Source organism: Nycticebus coucang, chromosome 17 (genome assembly GCF_027406575.1).
Source record: "Nycticebus coucang isolate mNycCou1 chromosome 17, mNycCou1.pri, whole genome shotgun sequence".
Lineage (NCBI taxonomy): Eukaryota > Metazoa > Chordata > Mammalia > Primates > Lorisidae > Nycticebus > Nycticebus coucang.
This window is the reverse complement of record NC_069796.1, coordinates 12,370,842-12,393,907: the sequence shown is the minus strand read 5'-3', so window position 1 is coordinate 12,393,907 and position 23,066 is coordinate 12,370,842. Positions and strand designations below refer to the sequence as shown.

The 23,066-nt window shown below is 39.7% G+C and overlaps 1 protein-coding gene across 9 annotated transcripts in view; it reads right to left on the bottom strand.

Moving 5' to 3' along the window:
* The window catches only part of APC (APC regulator of WNT signaling pathway), a 120,091-nt gene that overhangs the window by 28,987 nt on the left and 68,038 nt on the right, over positions 1–23,066 (bottom strand). For all 9 annotated transcript variants that reach the window (XM_053567027.1, XM_053567029.1, XM_053567032.1 and 6 more), the window contains 2 exons: positions 20,787–20,870; positions 1,629–1,733 (listed from right to left, as the gene is read on the bottom strand). In XM_053567027.1, coding sequence (XP_053423002.1) covers positions 1,629–1,733; positions 20,787–20,870 — 189 coding nt within the window. The remainder of the gene's footprint in view (positions 1–1,628; positions 1,734–20,786; positions 20,871–23,066) is intronic.

Genomic DNA, 23,066 nt, shown 5'->3' with positions numbered 1-23,066 from the left:
TAACGTCCTCACAATCTCATTTGGTTGTCATTTATATTTACATATCATTACTGGTAAAGCTGATCATCTTTTCATATGCTCACAAGTAATCTGAATTTCTCCTTTTACTTCTGTTCATGTCCTTTGCCCGTTTTTTATAGTCTTTAATTGATTTGTAAATACTTTTCACATACCTTGAATTTTAACTTATTGCTTGTCATAAATGTTTGCAAATAATATGGTCTTGGTTTTTATATGTTTTGTAATGTTGCTATGATATTCTGGCATACTGAAGTTTCACACTGTTATGGGAAATCTACTGATCCTTTCTTTATGGTTTTCACACCAACCTCAGGATTATAAAAATTCTATCCAAATTTTCTTCTAATCTTTTTATATTTTTAATAATTTTCACTTTGACATAAATCTTAGAATTTATTTTGATGTAGTGTGATACAAATTCAATTATAATAGCCAGTTTGTTAGATAGGTAATGTAAAGTTTTGACCCAAAGCACTAAAGGTAGAGGCTAAGTCTATTTTGACACAAATTTTTTTCTGTCATTTAAGACTGAACTTTTCTTCCTTTTATGTATGTTTAGAAACATATAAACATCCCAAATAAATCCCTAAATAACAGAGAAATAACGCAAATGTGCCATTTAAATATAATTGCCTTTGTCCTACTTTACCACATAAGAATTTTCCAATATAATTGTTACTAGTAATGCTGGCTACAGTATTTGTTTTAACTCAGTAAAATAAAGTATGAGATACTTTAAGCTTTACATTTTAATGAATGAATAGGAGCATATCCTTTTTTATAAACAGTACTATCAAAAGTAACCTAGAGACTAAAGGCATTTTTTATATGAACAGTAGAAATATTATTTTCAGACTAATTTAGTGAAATTCTATATTTTAAAAAATCATTCATTTTACATACAAAAATACTACACTGCAGAAAATCTGGAGAATACAGAACAGCCCAAAGAAAAATTCTATCATAGCAGCTGTATGTCAATAAAAATCCAATAGACGGTTGATAGTAGTATAATAAATGATTCTATATTTTAAAAACCCAATAAGCTGACTTCCACAATTTTGCTAAAATGATGTAGTAACAGTTAAACACAATTAGCCTATGTCTATTTACTTTCTGTGAGCATTAGAATCATCTTTTCAATTAAGATTTGGATTTCTAGATGTATATAATCTTGAAGTACATTAGAAAATAAAAACTCCAACAAAATCCTTATGTTAATTTTAAGAAAACATAAAAACGTCCTTGTACTAAATGCCTTAGTCAAAAAACAAACCTGCCCAATGCAAGCAATAACTAGGTCAAATCACATAACCAAAATGCAGCTTATGTTTATTTTTCCAAAAAAAGTACTCACGCTAGTTATTTTAGATTAAAACAAAAATAATCTAGAGCTGTAAAAATACATGGAAATTTTTGACAGCATTATTGTTAGATATAATAAAGAAAAATGGTAGCATTTTACTACTGAATGCTTCTGGAGATACCCATTTAGGACGAGGGAGATAGGTAAGATTTACAGATCATTCAGAGAACCACTGCACTCTGTACTCCTTTAAGAATATTTAAATAATTAATTTAAAAATAGAATAAAACAATTCATTTACCTGACCACTACCAGAAGTTGCCATGTTGATTTCCGGCACTCCTTGACCTTCATTCTGCCGCTCAGCTTCATGTGAGCTGGCCTCATGCTTGTTCTGAGATGACCTCTGTTAACATGGAGTTAAAATCATTACATACAAAAATGGTATATGCCTTCTTAAACCACAGCTTTTTTCTTTTTTTGTTTAAAGATTTGAATGCATCAGTTGCACTGACTGATAAAAGCATAGAACTGCATGTCACACTTGGTAACCTCCTGCATGGTTAACGGGCGATGTTCTCGGTAAGAGGAAAGTGAAGTGTGTCCCTTGAGCACAGAGCTGCACAAGACAAAGGATTTTCAGAGTAACAGGAACGCCATCCTACACCAGCTGTGCTCGCATCACTAGCAGGAATATAACTGGACTAGAACAAATAACCGTCTTTTCTGCAAGGTCACATGATTCTGACATTTAATGGAGCTGCAAATACAACAATTAAACTATTACCTAAGCTTACAAATATTTTCTGTATAGGCATATTTATACATAAAATATATGTACATCTTCTACTAATAAAAGTTGGGTGACACCAAGTGATAAGCTCTTAGATTCTGATCTGAATAAAACCACAAGCATTTTCTAATGCAATCACCATCTGTTACATGAAATTGAAACGACAGATTGGATCTAGTAAAAGCACTTATTGCAAGATAGATTATTTCCAGTACAAAGCAGTCACTTTTGCCACTCCAAAATCAAAGAAATAAAATCATTCCTCCCTATCTTATATAGCAATACCTATGTGCTTGCTCTAGGAAAATGATATTCTAAAAATCTGACGTAATACTGGATAATTATACTATAAAATGATTCCCAATGGAATTTCTTTAAACATCAAGCTTTCCTAAACCACTTTAAAATGTGACTTAAAAAATTAATTTACATGTAAACATTTCCATCAACAAACTAGTTATTAGTTACATACAGGCAAAAGTGAGGTTAACATTCAATAATTCAGAAATGGAAGAAAAAATAGTACCATCTGAAAATTACACTATAAAATTCAATGAAATCAACAGGCAAAAATATACAAACTCAATCTAGAACGAATCAAAGGCCACTAAGACCACAAAGATCTGACACTAACATAAGTGAACATGTCAATAAATTTAAAGAAAAAACAATTACTGATCATCTGCTATGTCAGCTGTTTGAATGGAGACTTGAAGCATTAACTAGGCAAAAGGAGCCGAGCGGGTGATGAATGTTCTGAGTAAAGGCAAAGGACCTGGAGTGGGAGAGAGTGTGGCTTATTCCAGTATGTCAAAGAATCATGCTGTGTCTAAAGCACCAAAAAAATAAGGGGGAAAGCAGAACAAAAAGGAGATGGCAATAAAGTAAACCTGCTGGTCTGGCTGGATTTTAGTGTGATTCTCAGATGTCATTCTTGTCTTTTCTACTTCTAAGTAGAGGCCACTACACTACTGCCCTCTTTCAATACTAATATTTTAAAAGGAAAAGCTCTGTGTAAACTGATTTGAGTCAAATTCTAAATGATTACATAGGCAGGAAACAGACAGGAGACCAGTTAGGAGGTGTTAATGTAAATGTGAAATGATGGTACTCTGTGCTACGAAAGCAGTGATAGAAATAAAAGAAGTGGAGATGCAGAGGTAAATCTGACAGGTTTGGTGACAGAATGGGTGTGGAGACTGGAGGAAGACGGCTGGTGTCAAGTATGTTCCTGTGTTCCTTAGCTCACACAACAATAATGACAGTGCCATTCACACAGATAGGTAATACTGAAGGACGATGGGTATTTTTTTTGGCGGGGAGGTAGGCTGGTAAGGAGGCACTCTACCGAGGGCGACATAATGAGACTCTGTCTCAAGAAAATAAATAAATAAAAATTAAAAACAAGCAAACAAAAAACCCCAATTGATGTTTACTATGCACTAATCACCTGCCAGCTATTGGTATATTTAATCCTTAAACCAATCCTATGACTCCTAGGTACTAATTATCCCCATTTTATAAAGAGACCAAGGCACAGAGAAGTACAACACACCATGCTGTGCATAATGTGGACGCCTTTGCCCAAATTTTTGAGGGAAAAATAAGGATACACATTATACACAGGTGGTACTAATTCTGTATCCATATAAATTTTTAATTCTTTCACTTATGCTTATGTGTTAAAAATAACTCTAGAAAGCAGTAATGATGTATGTACACATGCAAAATAATACCCTGGCACAAAGTAATCATGCCCTCTTCTTACCATCCCTATCCCAGGACTCCCTGTCAATGGGCAGGCACCACAGCTGCAGAAGCCTTCAACCCACTCAGCTGACGGCACTGGGCACTGCTGCCCCACCATCTTGGAAGTGGGTATGCTGACCACAAGATAACCACCATGACGCGACAGTTAGTTTGGGAACTCTGCAAAAGGAAGGCCAAAGTGGCCAGGCAGGAGTGCCTCCTTCTCTTGTAAGAGGTGTAAGGTGCAGAGCCAGCTGCTGCGGAGAAGTCAGGAGCGAGCCTAGGAGGCTGGTGAGAGTGGTCCAGACCAATCTAATGCCCAACTTTCCCCAACTGTCCGCTCCTGGGCCACCATCATCCCCACATTCTCTCATTTCCTATTCCTACTCATGACGTGGGAACGTGGCTGTGGCCACTCCACTGACAACCCTGACAGGCTTATTTTCTGGGAAGTTGGTGTGAGGGGACAGGGCTGGCCCGTCTGCCCTGAGCACCTGACAGCAGATTCCTGTCCTTGTCTAGGCTACCTCATCTCTCATGCAGCTGGCCCCATTCTGACACCCTCGGGATACCACACTGAGGAGGAAGATCCCTGAACTGGGGTCTGGGAGACCTGGTTCTACTAGTAGCCTGATATTATGACCCTGGGCCTCAGTCCCCATGAAGTTTCTGTCTGCAGGGTACCTGGCAGAGAGGCATGAAAACACAGGGCACCTGAGCCCACAGATTATAATTCTGAGCCTATGACTTGTCTGAACTCTCGAGGTGTTGATTTGGTATAATTTCCCATACTTACTAGAAGGAAGAAACATCTAGGACACTTGTTAACCTAACAGATACCCAGGTCTTTCTCCTGGAGAGTTGATTCAGTATATTTAGGTGTGGGTCAGAAGTCTCATTTTAACCAGTCCCCCAGGTGATTTGTAAAATTTTCAAGTTTGGGAAGGACTAGTGTTATTCTTTCTGACGTTATTGAGTGCCCAAGGTCTGGATGGCTCAAGGAGGTCACTCATGGTCTAGTCACTCAACAGGAAAGTAAATATAGAGTACTTCACTGGGGTGTCATCAGGGGAGGAGTCCATGTCTCAGGGCCATGTCCCAGGGGCCTCAGAATGGGGCCAGCCGTGTAATAGATGTGGCAGTCCAGAAAGGACAGAGGTCTACCATCAGGAGTCCAGGACAGGCAGAGCCACCTGGCCTCTCACAGGAAATAAGCCTGCTGGGGTTCTTGGAGGAGTGGCATGTGGCTATGTTCCCAATGACAGATATGGGCAGGAATAAGAAACGAGAGGCTGTGGGGATGAGGGTGGGCCAGGAAGGGACAGTTGGGGGAGGCTGGGTGCTCAGGTAGTCTGGACCACTCTCACTCCCGGCTTCTCTGTAGCACCCGACTCTGTGCCTCATATCTCTAGCGAGAGAAGGAGCTGCCACTGCCCAGCCACTTCTGCCCTCCTGTAAAAAATTAAAATGAAAGTGTTTTTCCTTAAAGTTTGGGCCCAAAAAATGGGTACACATTATACAAGGGAGTGCATTATATATGGCAAAATACAGTAATCATCTTTCATTCACATACTTAGAAAGTGGCATGGAGCTGGAATTAGAACCCAGAGCCCGACCTACTTGCTGTTTTTATTTTTTTTTACCTCCTTCCTGTTTTCCAATTACTTTCCTTTATTCTTCCATTGATTCTGGACCACAGGCTTGCCTGCACTCTTTGATATATTGAAGAACAAAAGAGGCTATTGCCTATTCCTATGAAAGAATGATCCTAAAAAGGTTCCTCATTTCTATAGTTTGACAACTTCCCCAGGGTTTTCTACTCTAGGTTACAAGACTTTTTTTCCTTAAAAAAAATCATTATTTACTGTTAATCTAAGAATATCTCTTTGCAACAATACTCAACATGAGCAACTAATAAGTAACTGGTTACCCATTCACTGGGGCCTTGGGATTAAGCCACCATTAATGAATACAGGGAATACAGGAATATAGGAAAAGATGGTCGCAACTGTTTTCCAGGTTCTTGGGTCCATAGTGTTAGATACCATAGAAATCTACCCATCTTCAAGTGCACAGTTAAATGATTTTTTTGTAGATTTATCAAGCATAGTCATAGTATGATTTTAGAATATTTTCATCATTCTAATAAGATTCCTCCTGCCCATTTACAGTTAATCCTTATTACCATTCATAAATACTCTCGTACATTTTGTCTTCAGAAATCTGCCTTTTCTGGACATTTTATTATTTCTTTCTTTCTTTCTTTATTTATTTATTTTGAGACAGAGCCTCAAGCTGTCACCCTGGGTAGAATGCTGTGGCATCACAGCTCAAAGCAACCTCCAACTCCTGGGCTCAAGTGATTTTCTTGCCTCTGCTCCCAAGTAGCTGGGACTACAGGCACCCACCACAATGCCTGGCTATTTTTTGGTTGCAGCCGTCATTGTTGTTTGGTGGGCCCGGGCTGGATTTGAACCCACCAGCTCAGGTGTATGTGGCTGGCGCCTTAGCCGCTTGAGCCACAGGTGCCGAGCCTGAACATTTTATATAAATGGACTTATGTGGCTGGTTTATTTCATTTAGCATGTTTTTGAGGTTCATTCACATTATAGTAGGTGTCAGTAACTTGTTACTTTTGCTGCTAAATAGAATTCCATTGCAAGGATATAAGACATTTTGTTTATTCATTCACCAGTTGAGAAACGTTTGCACTGTTTTTACTTTTGAGCTATTATGAATAATGCTGCTGTAAACATCCAAGTTATAGTCTTTGTGGCTAGGTACCAAGGAGTGGGATTTCCAGGTTACATGTTAACTCCACGTTTAATATTTTTAGAAACTGCTCAATTGTTTTTCAAGTGGCTGTACCTTTTATATACCACCAGCAATGAGAGCTCCTGCTTCTTCACATCCTCACTGATGATTACTATTTTTACAGTTTGTTTTTCTGAGAGATAGGGTCTCATCCGATTTCCAGGGCTAGACTGTAGTGGCATCATCATAGCTCACTGAGATCTCAAATTTCTGGGCTCAAGAGGTCCTCCTGCTTCAGCCTCCTGAGAAGCTGGGACTATGGACATGCATTACTACACATGGCTAATTTTTCTATTTTTTTGTAAAGATGGGATCCTAGGGTTTCCCTGTATTGCACAAAATCGTTACGAATTCCAGGCCTCAAGCAGTCTTCTAGCCTTGGCCTCCCAAAGTGCTATTATTATAAGCCTTGGCCCAGGCCTGTTTTTACAATTATATCCATGGTAATGGGTGTGAAATGGTATCTCACTGTGGTTTTGATTTGCATTTCCCTAATTACTAATGACTGAGCATATTTTCGTGTGCTTATTAGTCATTCCTATACCTTCCTGGGTGAAATGCCTATTCAAATTGTTTGCCCATTTTAAAAATGGGTTTATATTTCTCCTTATTAAGAGATGGAAGAGTACTGTGCGTACAACTTTAATAAGTACAGTAGAAGCTCCAAAGTTGATCACCTCCCTACACTGACCACCTCAAGTTAACCTAATTTTCATAAACCAGACAGGCACTGCATGTACACATCAGATAGGCCTAGTTTCTTACGCTGATCACCTCTGTATGTTGACCAGTCTGTTACAGTCCCTTGGGTGGTCAACGTACAGAGGTTCTACTGTATTTCTCCCTGGCAATTTTTAAGAGATTTTTAGGCCATGCTGCATTGTCCTCACAGCTCCCCTCTCTCTTGATGTATTTGCTTGTCAAGAAATAAACTGTCAGGAAGGACACACAAGAAAGTGTGTGGCTACCTCACATAAACCTGTGTAACTTTTGAGTTTTGAATCTTATTGAAACTATTAACTATGTCATAGTTAAATATCTGAATCATGTCCAGCTTTTAGACTCTTACCTGGAGTTCATGCAGGTAGGACAAAGACAATGCTATAAGCAATGTGCTTATGGAGATGGAGAAATGATTTGGCAGAAACCTTTCTTTTCTTTATCTCTATTGCTTCACAAATTCACTAATTGCTAGTATCCAAACCCCAGGTATCTTTTTTTTTTTTTTAAGAGAAAGTTTTACTTTGTCACCCTTGGTAGAGTATCCTGGTGTCATCATAGCTTACTGCAACCTCAAACTCAAGTTCCTTTTTGCCTTGGCCTCCCGAGTAGTACAGGCGCCTGCCACACCACCTGGCTAGTTTTAGAGATGGTGTCATGCTCTTGCTCAGGTTGGTCTCAAACTCCTGAGCTCAAGAACTCTACCTGCCTCAGCCTTCCGGAGTGCTAGGATTACAGACGTGAGCCACCGTGCCTGGCCTCAATTATCTCTGTCTTCTAGCTTCTCCCTGTAATTTCTATTACAAGAATGATAATGAGGGAATAAACAAATTCAAACAGCAAAATAAAAAACTGTTTTAGTTTTTTCTTAAATGTGACTCAACATATTAATTTACATTTACTAAACTATTAAATTACATGCAAATATTTTAGGCTATGACAGATAAAAACATTTCATAACAAAAGGAGGCAAGAAGAGTCTGGATCATAATGGCAGTCTGCCCTAAATCCAATGATATGAATAAAATGTTCTGAACACAGGCAAACACTTAACAAGTCTCCAACCTGAAGAAAACTGGAACAGTGCTAGAAAATGAGGACTACTGTTAACAAATAACACTTTAGGAATTTCTAGAGGCCAGAAAGTTGGTTAAATTTGGAAATAAAAACAGAAAATAATATGCTGAGCAAATATATTTTAAAGAAAAGCTAGTATAGCAATATTAATAGCAAATGAAATAAAATTCAAGGTACAGAGCCTTAAATAAAATAGAGGGTTATTTTACTCAAATAAAAGATTTGGTCAACTAGAAAAAATAAATGTGAATATTGGTTTAGAAAAATCAAAACCTGTCACATGCAGAAAAATACTAATGATCAGAATATAAGAAAGATGGGGGGAAAAGAAACAGTAGCAGCAAAACTGAAGGCAGAAAATATCCAAAGAAGAAAAGATAAACTGTAGTGCTACTCAACTGTAAACAAAATGCTGCTTACTTGAAAGTAATTTTAAAAATAGAGTAAAGCAAGTTTGGTCAAAGAAAAAAAGAGGCACAGAAAACCTCTACTGGAGGGTGTAGTAAATGAAATGCTGCATAACACAAGGCCAGCAAAACTGAAAAAGGGGCAAAAAGATACTGGTTTTTATGTATTTGGGCCCTTCAGAGTCCACTGCAAAAACAGACACTTGTTCCTTAATATTGCGAATATTGGTTTATATCAGCCTAAGACAGCCACCTTCTACAGCCGTGATGATTATGACTAACACATTGTACTTAAACTGTCAACTTAGTGAATATGAGCTTTTATATATCTCAAATTCAGATGCACTAAACTCAAAGTTCTTAAGATATTAAAAAGTCAGGCATAGATGAAAATGTTTTCTAAAAGAATTCTTTAATCTTTCAGTTGATTTTTTTTTCTTGGTACTTACCTCCTTATCTCTAAGTAATATAGAGCTGCATTGCTAGCTCTGCATTTTTTAGTTTTAATGCTTTATTTCAGTTCCTACTGTAGCAGGAGCCTACAAACTCTCTGGCATCAGTTGGAAGAGGAAGTGGCTTTATTTGGCTGAGATTGCTTCAGTGCAGGCCGTTGGAGCACGGCTGCATGGTTTCAAAGACAGTAAAAGATTAAGGGAGTTACAAGAGTTACGAAGTAGGTTACAACACACACCATCCCCAGAAGGCTGCAGTTGGGGGTAGAACATCAACTGTAGGTAATGGCAGACTTGCCTGATGGCATCATCTGCTGGTCTAACCTTTAAGTAAAGGTCATCTTATTCTTTTAACTAACTCCTAGTTACTACTGTCTCTTGCCTCATTCCCTCCTTTGAGACCCTTTAACTGTTATTAAGGGGTCTTACTGTTGTCTTTCTTGTCATCATTTGTCATTGTTTGATAATGTTTATATAATACTCTTGGGCAGAGGTTCTTTTATATATAGCAAAATCAATCATGTTTTTAACCATCTAGAAGAGGAAAGGTAACAAACATGGGAGAAGGGGGCAGGTTTTGAGCAGTATAGGACTCCTTTCCAAAAGCAGAAAATTAGCCTCTGAATATTGATTTTGGATCAAAGCCATGTCATATTTGGACTGGCACATGTGTTAGTTTAGATATTTTGTTAGCTATGTTTTTTACTACCTATCCTTGATCATCTTAAAACTGAATTTTTTACAGACTCTTCCTTCTGCCGCAAATAGTCTAAATCCAGTCTACTTTGGTATATATTGTTTTTCATTTGTGTTTGTTGGTGAGCCAGAGGGTTAATGCCTTCTTAGTTTTATCAGTTATTACTTTTAGGTTAGCTTATAAACAGATAATCTGATTTAACATATAAATGGGGGTTCAGTATCCCCATGAGCCATCTTTAGCCTTGTGGCTGGTCTAAAATATTGAATAATTTTTTAGGAAGCATTTATCACCTTTCTAGTCTTTTATAGTCAGGTCTCTACCTTTGTGAGGTTTTTTTTTTTTTTTTTTAGGGGCAGCAACTGGGAATCTCAGTTAACTCGTGTTTTGATTGACAGTAAAAAAAAAAAAAGATGGTTTTATCATACCTATAACTGTTTTCTCATTGATTGGTAACTGAATATATGTTTGTTACCACATATCTATATAGACCTGAGGGGGAAGTCTAGTCTCTTGAATACCCCAAATGTAACCAGGCATCACAGAAGTGGGGAAACCTGTTGAGGGGATTTTTTTTCAATTCTATTTAGTCCCCACCAAGTTGTCATCTTGGTGTTTTTGTCTCAAACAGTGTAGTTTTTTTACAGGGATAGTGAAGTTTTTCCCTCTTTTTCGTGCCAAGCAATATTGACTAATGATTGTAGTTTTTAAGGCCCACACATTATCAGTTATCATCTGACAGTACCGAGTAACATGTGGGTCTGTTGGTGTTAATTTTCGGATTTCCCATGGCCACTTATCTCTTAGCATGGTTTTTCCATATATAAAACAAGAGGTTGTATTTAGTGAGTGAGCAGCACTTTTAGTCAACTGTAAGTTTTTGTATTTTTAGGGAGAAGAGGAACTGTTGGGAGAGTTTATCATAGAAAATTTGACAAACTGTCAAGTTTTTGGCCTGGCAGGTGGTTATTTTTCCTAATATTTTAAAGAGACCCAGAGGGTCTTGTCTGATACCAGCTATTTTTAAAGTTACTCTTTGGCCGTCTTTCTGCTTTGCATTTGCTGGGTTTTTGATAATTAGAGTTAAGGGATTATAAAATACTGTGATTATAATCACACTCAAGTATTAGTTCCTTTTTGCTGTCATCTTCAATACCCCAAATGTCTTTTATTACATATGACCAATAAGAACACTCTATAAGGATAATTAGTGGAACATAGGTACTTTTGGTCTCTATGTTCTTTTCCAATTTATAGTTCTACACTTTGTTTTTATGGGCATTCTTTTAATGTTTGGCAAGTATCAAACTGTACTGAAACGTATTTTGGATTTTCATATCTTGTGATGTTTGTTATTATTTACCTTTTCCCCATTTTCCTTAAGTTTCTAATATCTTTTATAGCAAATTCATAATAATTGGGGAGTTCAGAGGGGTTATAACAAACATTAGGCTGGTCTCTCCCAGGGTCACATATCTTATATTGAGTAGTAGTGTACAGGCAAGTTCTTTGCTGGGTCTCTTCACATTTATAGTAACTATAGAGTAACAGAGCAGTGGTAATTTCCTGACCCACCTTCATGACCTTGTGTATGCACTGGTTATAGTCTTCTGTATTAGCATTTCCAGGGGTGGTAACAGCAGTAGCTTGATAAGTCTGTAAGATTACATAAACAGTAGTACCACAAGGTGCATCCTCAGGATTTGGCTGTGCATAGACCAGTAGGCTTCCGGGGTGTGATTGGAGCAGGGCTCGTCCGTCATTCTTCTCAAGGTTACTTTGTAAGGGTTGTAGGGGTCTGGATTATTTTCCAGGTACTAGTTGTGGCAGTGGGTCTGGCAGCAGCTCTCTGGGTGGGGGGTGGGGGTTACAGGTCAAGTCTGTTGCAGCTGCTGCTGGCTCTGTTCTGTGTCAGGCTATTCACCTGCAGCTGGCTGGTTCCTGGTCCAGGTGCTGCAGGATTGTAGCTACAGCTGTAGCAGCGGCCAGGTAGTTGTAACTGGGGTTGGTTCAGCAGCTGCCACTGGTTTTATTCTGTGTAATGGACCTAAGCTGAATCTCAGTTACCTTTACTGTAGTGGGTGTGGTCAGAATGACTGGGTAAGGTCCTTTTTACTTTGGTCTTAAAGGCGACACATTTTAGCCCTTGACCCACACTTGGTCTCTTGAAGAAAAAGGGTGAACTGGGGAGAATACACTGACAGGACATCTTCTGTTTACCCAAGTTAATACTGTTTTTGTTATTTTCCCTAGGGCCTATAACTGCCTCTGGAGTCCCACCTCTTCTAGTTATCAGGGCGTTCCAGGAGCAAAGGAGGGGGCCTATGATATAAAATCTCATAGGCCGAGAACCCTGTTCTTGTGGTAAGAGTATACTTAATTTTTAACAATACCAAGGTTAAACCGCTACCCACTGTAACCCAGACTCTCGGCATATTTTCCTTAGGATAGTTTTATTCATGTGTTTCACTTTTTCCAAGCTCTGAGGCTGATACACATCAGGTAGTTTCTAAGTAACACCCAGAACTTTGGCAGTCTTATGTACTAGCTCCGTGATGAAGGCCGGCCTGTTGTCCGATCCTATTTGGAGCAGCAGTCCAAAGTGAGGAATGATGTCTCTCTGTAGGGCTCTGGTGACTTTTTGGGCTTTTTCTGATCAGGCTTCCACCCGTCCCGAGTAGGTACATACTGCTACTAGTAGACACCTGTTGCCTTTGCACCAAGGCATCTCAGTGAAGTCTACTTGAAGATCTTTAAAAGGAGCTGCTCCGTATGACTGGGTTTTAGGTGGCATAGTGGGTCCTTGTTGAGCATTAAACTGGCTGCTAGTAAAGTTCAGTTGGCTGACAGTTTTAGCTAAGGCAGTTAGATGACAGATGTAAAAATATCAGCCTAAGAGTCTTATCATTTGAGTCCTGGCCCAAATGAGTATTTTCATGTATGGTGGACACAATGGCTATTGGTAGGAGCTGGGGCACTGCTATCCATCTGTCGGGCACCTTTATCCATCCTCCATCTACTTCTTGGCCTCTTTTCAAGACTAGCCATTTTTTTTTCCTTTGGAGTAGATGGGGGTGAGTTCCAGCACCCAGGGAATGAGGGGGTCCACGTGTGATGCCCAGTATGGAAGCGAGCAGCCCTTCTGGCCTCGGCATCTGCTTGAGCATTCCTTTGGGCCCTGGTAGTGGCGTCTCATTGATGTCTTCAGCAGTGCAGGACTGCCACCTTCTTTCCAGAAGTTGTAGAATTTTTTGTTGGTATCTGATGTCTTCCTCCAGCATTTAGCAGTCTTCCTTTTCGGTACAAAGTTGTATGTACTTGGAGGGTGAAAAAGGCATATTTGGAGTCACAGCTTTCACAGCTTTCTCTTCCCTGAGCTCCAATGTTCGAGTCAGAGCTTTCAGTTTAGCTTTCTGGGCTGATGTCCCTTGAGGCAGTGGCTTTGCCTCAACAGTTTCAGTCAAAGTGACCATGGTGTACCTGGTCTACAAAGTTGTTTCCATCTACATGTAAGTCCCAGAGTGACCATGGTATACCTGGTCTACAAAGGTGTTTCCATCTACACATAAGTCTCATCTACTTTTGTACATGGTTGGTCACGCAAGTCTGGCCGACTTGAATACACATTGTCCAGTACTTCTAAACAGACATTTTCAGTCACTTTGTCAGTTGTTGGAAACAATGTGGCTGGATTTAGAGTGTCACATACTTTTATTGTGATCTGTGGGTTTCTACACATCAGGCTCTGATATTGGTTAACTGTGGGTTAATCAATGGTGTCTTTTTGTGCTCATCAAGGTAACCACTGTATGAGGTACTTTCACTTTGCGGTTTTGTCCTAGTGTCAGTTTGTCAGCCTCTTGCCTCAGGCAAGGGAGGCCACACTCCTGTGGAGCACTTTCAGGGTAAACAAAAATTTTGTTCAGTGGCAGCTTTGACAACAGCAGTTTTCTGTAGACAGGGGTGGGGGATGGGTGGGGGTGTGGTTACAGGTCAAGTCAAGAGTACTTGGCACCTATATCTACTAGAAAGTCAATGTCTTTGACCCTGATCATAACCTGGACCATGGATTCCCCAGGGGCTTCTGAGTCCAGTCCCCTTCAGTCACACAAGGACTCTCCTACTAGGTTGAACATGGAGTCTTTCTTATCTTGGCCTCCCTCCTGTGTGGTTCTTCCAGTGGTCAGTTTCCTGGCAGATGGCCCATTGATCATGCTTCAGTGACACCCTTCCTGGCCCGCGCTCACCTCTTCCCTGCTGACTACTCTGGCCTTGGCCTCTTAGGAATGGTGATGCTCCCCACCTTCTAACTTGCAGGGCAGCCACTGTGAGGTCAGCTTTTCCCTTTCCCTATGGCTGGCTGCATCTCTGTTTACAAACACCTTCTGGGCTATCTCCAGGAGCTAGGAGGTGTTCATTCCTGCAAACCTTTTCTGTTTCTGCAGCTTTTGCCTGATGTCCTCAGTGCTCTGGCTCATCAAAACCGTGTTAACCATACACTGGTTTTCAGGGCTTTCTGGATTAAAAGGAGAATTTCTGTTTCTCACAGAAATGCCCTGGGCGCTCATTCTTTTCTTGTATGACTTCAGCAACTTTATTTACATTAGTAGTCTTCTGGGCTCCTTTGCGTAGCCTTTGTAGGAGTGCCTCTCCACACGGAGTCAGCCTGCTCATGCCCTGTTGATCATTCAGGACCCACTGTGGGTCCTCCCCCGGCAGCTGGACAGGGGAATTACCCTGCACCTTTCATTCATGTTAAAAAAGGATGTAAGTAAGTGATGGCAGTCAGCCCACATTGGATTGTGGGTTTGGAAAATAGTTTGCATGAGATCTCCTGGTGCCTGGGATTTTTCAGTATCAGATGCGGTGTGGTGTTTTCAGTGAAGTGTTGTCTGTGGTGGTAAAGGGCTGATACACTAACACCCTTCATTCAACCATGTGTTCATCCTCATCCACACCTGTGTGCCGAATCTCTCACAGGCCCTTGGATTCCGGGTTTTGGTCTCAATCGAGCCGTCAGTGGTGGAGTATCATTAGGCACTGACTTGCTCCTTGACTTGGGAGACTCTGAGAGTGTGGGGTATAAAACGTGGGCTGTCTCGCCTAGGGAGCTGGCTCCTCTGGGGTGGTAGCACCTGCTCCCTCCTTAAGGCAGTGGGGGGTGTCCTCTGGTGCCAGGTTCACTAGAATCTTTGGTACAGCCTCCTTGGAAAGTGTGTTCCTGGCCCTTAGCCACAAGTATTGCTGCCATCTGGCCTCTCAACCCCTGAGGGAAGATCTACTACCAATTACAACCAGCTATTAATTGATCAGGGTGGCCTGACTTTGTCTTAATTTTTCACCACCCCTTTGACACCAGAGCCTTTTCCAACCTGCCCTCAGATGGCCATCCCACTTCAAAAGAAGGCCATTCTGCCTCACACAAGAGTCTTAAGCTTGCCAGGAGGCATAGTGACCCCATAGTCTCCTACAAAACCTTTCCAGAAATTCCTCAGCATAGCAGCCAATGGTTGGACTTCCCTTGCACATTTTCCATCCTCCACCCAAGACAAACACACACTCAGGCCTCAGGAAGGAGTCTGGGGTTAGGGAGGGGGAATTGAAAAGGTTGCTTAGTCACTATGTTCATCACTAGCCACTCCCCTGGTGGGAATGGCAGACGCTCTTGACTTGGGGAGGCTGGTACAAAGCGCCAGCAGCCAGCACGGACTGCCACTTAGTTGGAAGAGGCATCCTATGGAACCACTGTTCCGGAACTCAACACTGGCATGGGCCCTGTGAGGGGAAGTAAGAACTCTGCCCTTGGCGTCCCTCTCAGTCACGCAGCATCCAGGCACTGTCACACGCCTCCCACCAGTCCTAGGGCAACCAATCTGGTGCCCAGGGGGTGATCAGTCCCCTCTCCCACTCAGATGGAGTGGGCCCAGCCAAAGTCCCAGACCGGTCCTACCATACTACATATGTTCTAGAGCCTCCTGGCACCACCTGATGCCGGTTCCTCTCGGTGCTCAGCCACCTTGGGGGCCTTGTAAGTTCATCCCAACAAAGTGTTTCACTGGGAGAATCAGTCCTAGTAATGCTCTGAGGACCGTGTCACCAAAACAACCTGAGTACCCCATGCAGATGCTCCATGGGGTGGGCAGAACCCAACCTGAGGAGTCCTGCTATATGGTCCGCCACCTAGCCTCGCTTCCCCTTCTAGGGAACCAAGACATGCAGCAGGAGCCAATGCAGACAAAGAAACTTGGCACCAGATGGAGGAGGAAGTGGCTTTATTCAGCCCACAGAGTCTTGGCAGGCTAATGTCTTGAGAACGGAGCCCCCGACTCAGACTTCGCCTTCTCTTTCATAGGTTTTTTATTTTGTTTATTTATTTTTTTTCAGTTTTGGCCGGGGCCGGGCTTGAACCCGCCACCCCCGGTATATGGGGCCAGCACCCTACTCCTTGAATAGGTTTTTATAGTTCTTCGTATACATGAAAATTCTTGGAGTAGAACCAGGAAGGAAAAGGGAAGATTGAGTAAGTGTATGCTGTCACAGCATGGCTGCATGGTTTCAAAGACAGTAAAAAATTAAGGGAGTTACAAGAGTTACTATGTAGGTTACAACACACATCATCCCCAAAAGGCTACGGTGGGGGGTAGAACATTAAATATAGGTAATGGCAGATTTGGCCGGATGGCCATCTGCTGGCCTAACTTCTAAGTAGGGAAAAGATTATCTTATTCTTTTAGCTTTTTTTTTTTTTTATTCTTTTAGCTTTTTAACTCCTTGTTACTACTATCTCTTGCCTCACTACGCTAGATTAATTTTTCACTATTTACATTACTTTGACTATTAAATTGTAATCATGGCTGACAGGTGGTATGCTAGGAATGTTTCCCTTTACAACTTCTTGTTCGTGGAGTCAAAGATAATCTTTATTATTTTGTTTGACTTTCTGTGTACTTATGACTTATCCTCCACTGTGTAAATTTCCTTTCTATGCATACAGAAATAGAAAGTATTCTAGTGATTTCATCTTCTTGGACTCATCTCTCCTGGAATCTTCTCAACAGTTCCAGTATGGACTGATTACTTTCTCTACCATTTAGCTCAGCATCTCCCTTTTCCTCATTCTGAGGATTCTATCATCTCTCTCTCTTTTTTTTTGTTGTTGTTGTTGAGACAGGGTCTTACTCAGTTGCCCTGGGTAGAGTGCAGTAGCATCATAGCTGACAGCAACCTCAAACTCTTGGGCTCAAGCAATTCTCTTGTCTCAGTCTCTTCAGTAGCTAGGACTACAAGCACCTGCCACAACACCTGGCTAGTTTTTCTATTTTTAGTAGAGATGGAGTCTCACTTTGCTCAGGGTGGTCTTGAACTCCTGAGCTCAGGCGGTCCTCTCACCTTGGTGTCCCACAAAGCCTAAGCCATCACCAGACCATCATCTCTCTCTCTCTCTCTCATATCCCCTGTGTCTTGCACCCAAATCTTCACTTTTCTTGCTTTACACTTTCACTTTGTTTGAATATATCATTTACTAGCTTCCAGAAAAGGGTGCATGAAAAAAAAAATTTTTGAGATTGTGTCTGAAATATCCTCACTCTCAAATTTAGACATAAATCTATAGGTTAGTATGGTACAATAAAAATATATATTTGGTTTTTGTCCCTTTATACCTGGCACAGAGCTTCAAAACCCCTTGGAATTTCTTGACTGATAAAGATGTTTGTTATGCTAATGAGGCAACTCATTGTGGACCACTACAGAGCTTCAGAATGGGTGTTCATTAACAAGTGATTAGAGGATTGGAACTTTGGGCCAGACTGACCTCCAAGTAGAAAAGAACAGAAATTGAGTTACTTTAAATTTAAATTACGTAATTGGTCATGCCTACACAGTGAAATCCAAATAAAAACTAGACACTGAAGCTCAGTGGAGCCTTCTGGTTGGCGAATGTATCGGTGTGCTGGGAGAGTGACATGCTTGGATCCCACAAGAAGAAAGCATACAATCCCTGCTCCCATGACTCCCTTACCTAGACCTTGCCTATGTGTCTCTTAATTTTACCCTTATGATAAGATTGCAGTCATAAGTACAGAACTTTCAGCAAGGTTTGTGAGTCATGCTAGTGAATTAATGAACCTGGGAGAGTCCTAGGAAGCCCAGTATTTATAGCCCAATGGGCAGACATATGGGTGGCTTGGGGATACCCAAAATTTGTGACTGGCATGTGAAATGGACAGCCTTGTGAATGACTTTGCCCTTTACTTGTGAAGTCTACACTAACTCTTAGAATCAGAACTGAATTGGAGACACCCAGTAGTGTCAAAGGAGTGGTGTCAACACACAGCTGGAAATAATTTTCTTCCAAAAGTTTTAAAAAATTGCTACTCTGGTTCAGTGCCTGTAGCTCAGAGGCTAGGGCGCCAACCACACACACCTGACCTGGCAGATTAGAATCCAGCCCCCGCCTGCCCAACAACAATGACAACTACAACAACAACAACAAAAAAAAACAGCAGGGCCTTGTGGTGGGCACCTATAGTCCCAGATACTTGGGAGGCTGAGGCAAGAGAATTGCTTAAGTCCAGGAGTATGAAGTTGCTATGAGCTGTGATGTCATAGCACTCTATTGAGGGCAACATAGTGAGACTCTGTCTCAGAAAAAAAAAAAAAGACTTGAGGTTGCTGTGAGCTATAAGACCATATAGCACTCAACCTCAAGGAGACTGAGTGAGACTCTGTCTCCAAAAAAAAAAAAAAAAAAGAAATTTCTACTCTACTTCCCACTTCCAGTATTACTTTTTGTAAGTATAAAGAGATTATATTCACGTTCCTTTGTGTAAAATTTGTGTTCGCATAGTTCTCTAGAAGGTTTTAGAATTTTCCCATTATGCACAGATAGCTGAAGTTACATATAACATGTCTTTGTATGGGATTATTTTCATCTGTGATGTTTAATATTGGAGAGAGCATTTTATTTTGGAAAACTATATCCCTTGGTTCTGGGCAATTTTAATTTGCTTCTATAATGATTTCCTCTCTAAATTCTCCATTCTCTTCTGAGAACTTTTATTTGTGTATCAAACCTTCCCAGAATGATTCTGATTTTATCTTTTCTATTTTCCATCTCACTGTATTTTTGTTCTGCTTTCTGAGAAATTTATCTAACCTTTCTACTGATATTTTTTCATTAATGCTATCATAATTTTAACTCCTAAGAACTTTTTTTGTTTGTTTTTTTTGAGACAGGGTCTCACTCTGTCAGCCAGGCTAGAATACAGTGGCACAATCATAGCTCAACTGTAGCTTCAAACTCCTGCGTTTAAGCTCCTCTGCCACAGCCTCCTGAGTAGCTGGGACTGTAGGCCTATGCCACCATGCTGGGCTAATTGAAAAAAAAAACAACAACAAAAACTTTTTTTTTTTTTTTTGTAGAAATGGGATCTTGCTATGTTACCCCAGCTGGTCTTCCTGCCTGGATCTCCCAAAGTTCTGGGATTACAGACCTGAGTCACCATGCCCTGGGCTCGCTCTTTCTTCTCTAAATGTTCCTTTAGTATGCCATCCTTCTCTTGCTTTATGGATGCATTATCTTTTCTTACTGAGAATATTAATGTTAATTTTATATTCTGAAGTTTTCTTTCTGAAAACAGAAATAAATGATCTATTTTCATGATCTTTATTAGAAACCTAATTAACATATGTATATGTAAAAATTAAAATTAAAATAAAAAAACTTTCTTAAAATATCTAGTGGTTGTTGGTGGCTGCTTATGTTTACAAAAGTGGTTTATCTAGAAAAAAGTTAGATGAAGTGGAACGCCTGAGGATTGGAGGTTGTCAACTATAATTACACTATAGGATGATGTATAGCTGGGCTGTTCTGTTGGCAAATCCTCCAATGTAAGTACCATTAGGGCACTTTTCTTAGAGAAGTTCCTTCTAGAAATGCCAGTGAGGATTTCAGCATTCAGTAAATAAAATTTCACTTAAATCGCTTTTTTGTACAATACCTCCACCTTCAATTATACTAGAATTACGCCTAACCAAAGACCTTTGTTTATCCTTTCCAGAGGAAAAAAATCTCTCCTCTTTTGCGGGATTGGAAAGGAGCAGTTACTTAGCTATTGGAGAAAGGCTTGGAGGCTCCATCTGCTTCTTAACAGATTTTCAAACATCCTCCCTTTGGTCTTCTCTTATCCTCACATTAGGAGGTATCTCATACAGTGGCTCTGAAACTTTCTGGACCTCCACAGTGTTGGGAGGGTTGCTTCAGGATTTTTCCTACTGCTGAGGGAGGGTCAACTCTCTCTGATAGGCTACAGTAGTTTCCACTAGTTTATCTGCTTTCCAGTCCCCCCACATTTCACTATTGTCATTTCCCTTGGTCTTTATGTCTTCTTCATTTGAATTGTGGAGTAAGCAGAGATAAATGTGTATATCAGATTCTTACTATGGATTACACATATGTAAAAAGTTTACTTACTGGTTGATAACAGCCACTTTAAATGAGTTATCTGATTATATATAACTGACAGCTGAAGTAAGGTAGCTACATGTATGGCTCTATAAATTTTAACTGCCTAAAAGTTATGATAATCTAAATAGTCAAGGCTTTTGACAATTTAGTTTCATGAAAAAGTTATAAAATACCTAAATTCTTTAGAGTATCTACATTTTGATGATGCCACATTAATTATACATTTTTCTTAGAACAATTACTTATTTTTATGCACACAAATAAAAAAGACAATTTACTAACCTCTGCTTCTGTTGCTTGAGACTGTAAAAGCTGTCGTATACGAAGTATGTCCTTCTCTATTTGTTGAATTCTGGCTATTCTTCGCTAAAATAAAATACAAAACAGAATTATATATGTTTTTATTAATAAAACTAACATAAATAATCATACTAGAGCTAATACTTAACAGCTCAGGATTACGACAAGCCATCCTTATTTAAGAAGCTAGATATGTTAATACATTCACACATTAATGACAGATTGGAGTCAGTTTAAACACATCTTTAACTTTACACACTGGATCTCTAGATCTGTTTAGTAAAATTCTAGAAATATAAGTCATATCAAACTGTATGTTGCATGTGTTATAAAAATTATTTTCAAAAAAATATTTCAACAAAGTCAAAATATACCCTAATTTAATCTTTTACATTAATCCAGACAATAATGTAATGTAATAGATTTATATATAGATAGCCTATCTGTAAAGGGAAAGAATATCTGATTTGTTTTACTAAACACAGGGTTTAAACAACAGAACTAACCCTTCCCAAACTTACTCCTGTTACAAAACAGAAGAATTTTTCAGTCTTTCCAACCTACTGCAGCTAAGTGTTATTTTTATTTCCAACATGAAGATCACAGAGATGATGGGGCGTTTGCTTTCTCACTGTACCAGGCCACTGAGAAGCCACAGAACAGTAACCGCAGGTGGAACTACCTGCAATTAAAACAATGTGGGAAAAGTTTTGTTTTTTCTTTTTTTAAGATAAATTTTAAGTTTCATGTATACTAGTGGAAATGGGAAAACCTAATCACTTTGTATAAAGTCCTTGCAAGTTGAAATTATTTTGAAAAATTAACTTTATGACATCATAAATGGATTTTATTAAGTATTGATACATGGGTTTTATTAAGTACTGACAATATTGTACCATTCTCTATGATAATTCTATAGTTGATATCCTAATGTTGAGGTCTAAAAAGCTATATTATAGAAGTAATTGTTTCAGTGTAGAAAAAAATATTAGAAGTTACATGGAATAGTTTCCAAACTGTTTTTTGGCTACATGCTCCATCAATAAAAGATGCCTAAGCATCTTTTATCCCCCTAATAGACAAATAATAAAAATATTATGGTAACTAGCTATAAGTATATATAATCTTACCCTTTGACCACATCTAGTTTTTCTTAACTATAATGCCCTATGCTTTTCTTACTACCACAGTAAAAATATTTATTGTTACTATTATCCAAATGTTATGACAAAGCACTCAAAAGAAGCTGTTGCTCACCACCCCACTCCCCAAAAATCTGTTTTTCTTTCTTACTTCCTTTTTTGTTTTTTTTTTTAAGATATAGGGTCTCATTCTGTTAGCTAGGCATGATCACAGTGGCATGATCATAGCTCGCAGCAGCTTTGAACTCCTGGGCTCAAAAGATTCTTCTGCCTCAGCTTCCCGAGTGGTTGGGACTACAGATGTAAGCCCACCACGCCCATCCTTTCTTTTTAACACTATAACTATGCTGATTCTCTACCATGAAAGTAGCAAACATAAGGTAAATAATATTTTCTAACTAACAAATCTTACCATGTCCAAAAATTTACATTATGAAAACAGACTGAAGAAATGCCTGCTTTTTGAGGTAGCTTTTTAAAGGATGAATGATCATTTCTTTCTTCTTCTTCTTTTTTTTATTGAGACACAGTGTCACTATATAGCCCTTGGTAGAGTGCCGTGGCGTCACAGCTCACAGCAACCTCAAACTGCCCAAGTAGCTGGGACTATAGGTGCCCGCCACAACGCCCAGCTGCTTTTTTGTTGCAGTTGTTTAGCTGGCCCAGGGCCAGGTTCGAACCCAACACCCTTGATTTTTGTGGCTGGTGCCATAACCACTGTGCTATGGGCATGGAGCCCGAATGATCATTTCTTTTTTTTTTTTTTATTTATTTATTTATTTATTTATTTATTTATTTATTTTTGGCCGGGGCTGGGTTTGAACCTGCCACCTCTGGCATATGGGACCGGCGCCCTACTCCTTGAGCCACAGGCGCCGCCCCCGAATGATCATTTCTAAAACCAGATAATAAATATTTCCCAGTTTTAGAGGGAGTATTTAGAGGGAAACTACACACAATTACTGACTTTCTAAATTTGATGTTTTCCCCTTTCTATATAATCAGTTTCATTTCATCAATAAAGTTTAAAATCAAAAATTTTAATAGAGGACAAAAATAGAAGGTATATCTAATTTTCCACTCCCTAACACTGGATTTCTGTATTGCCAACATCTCACTA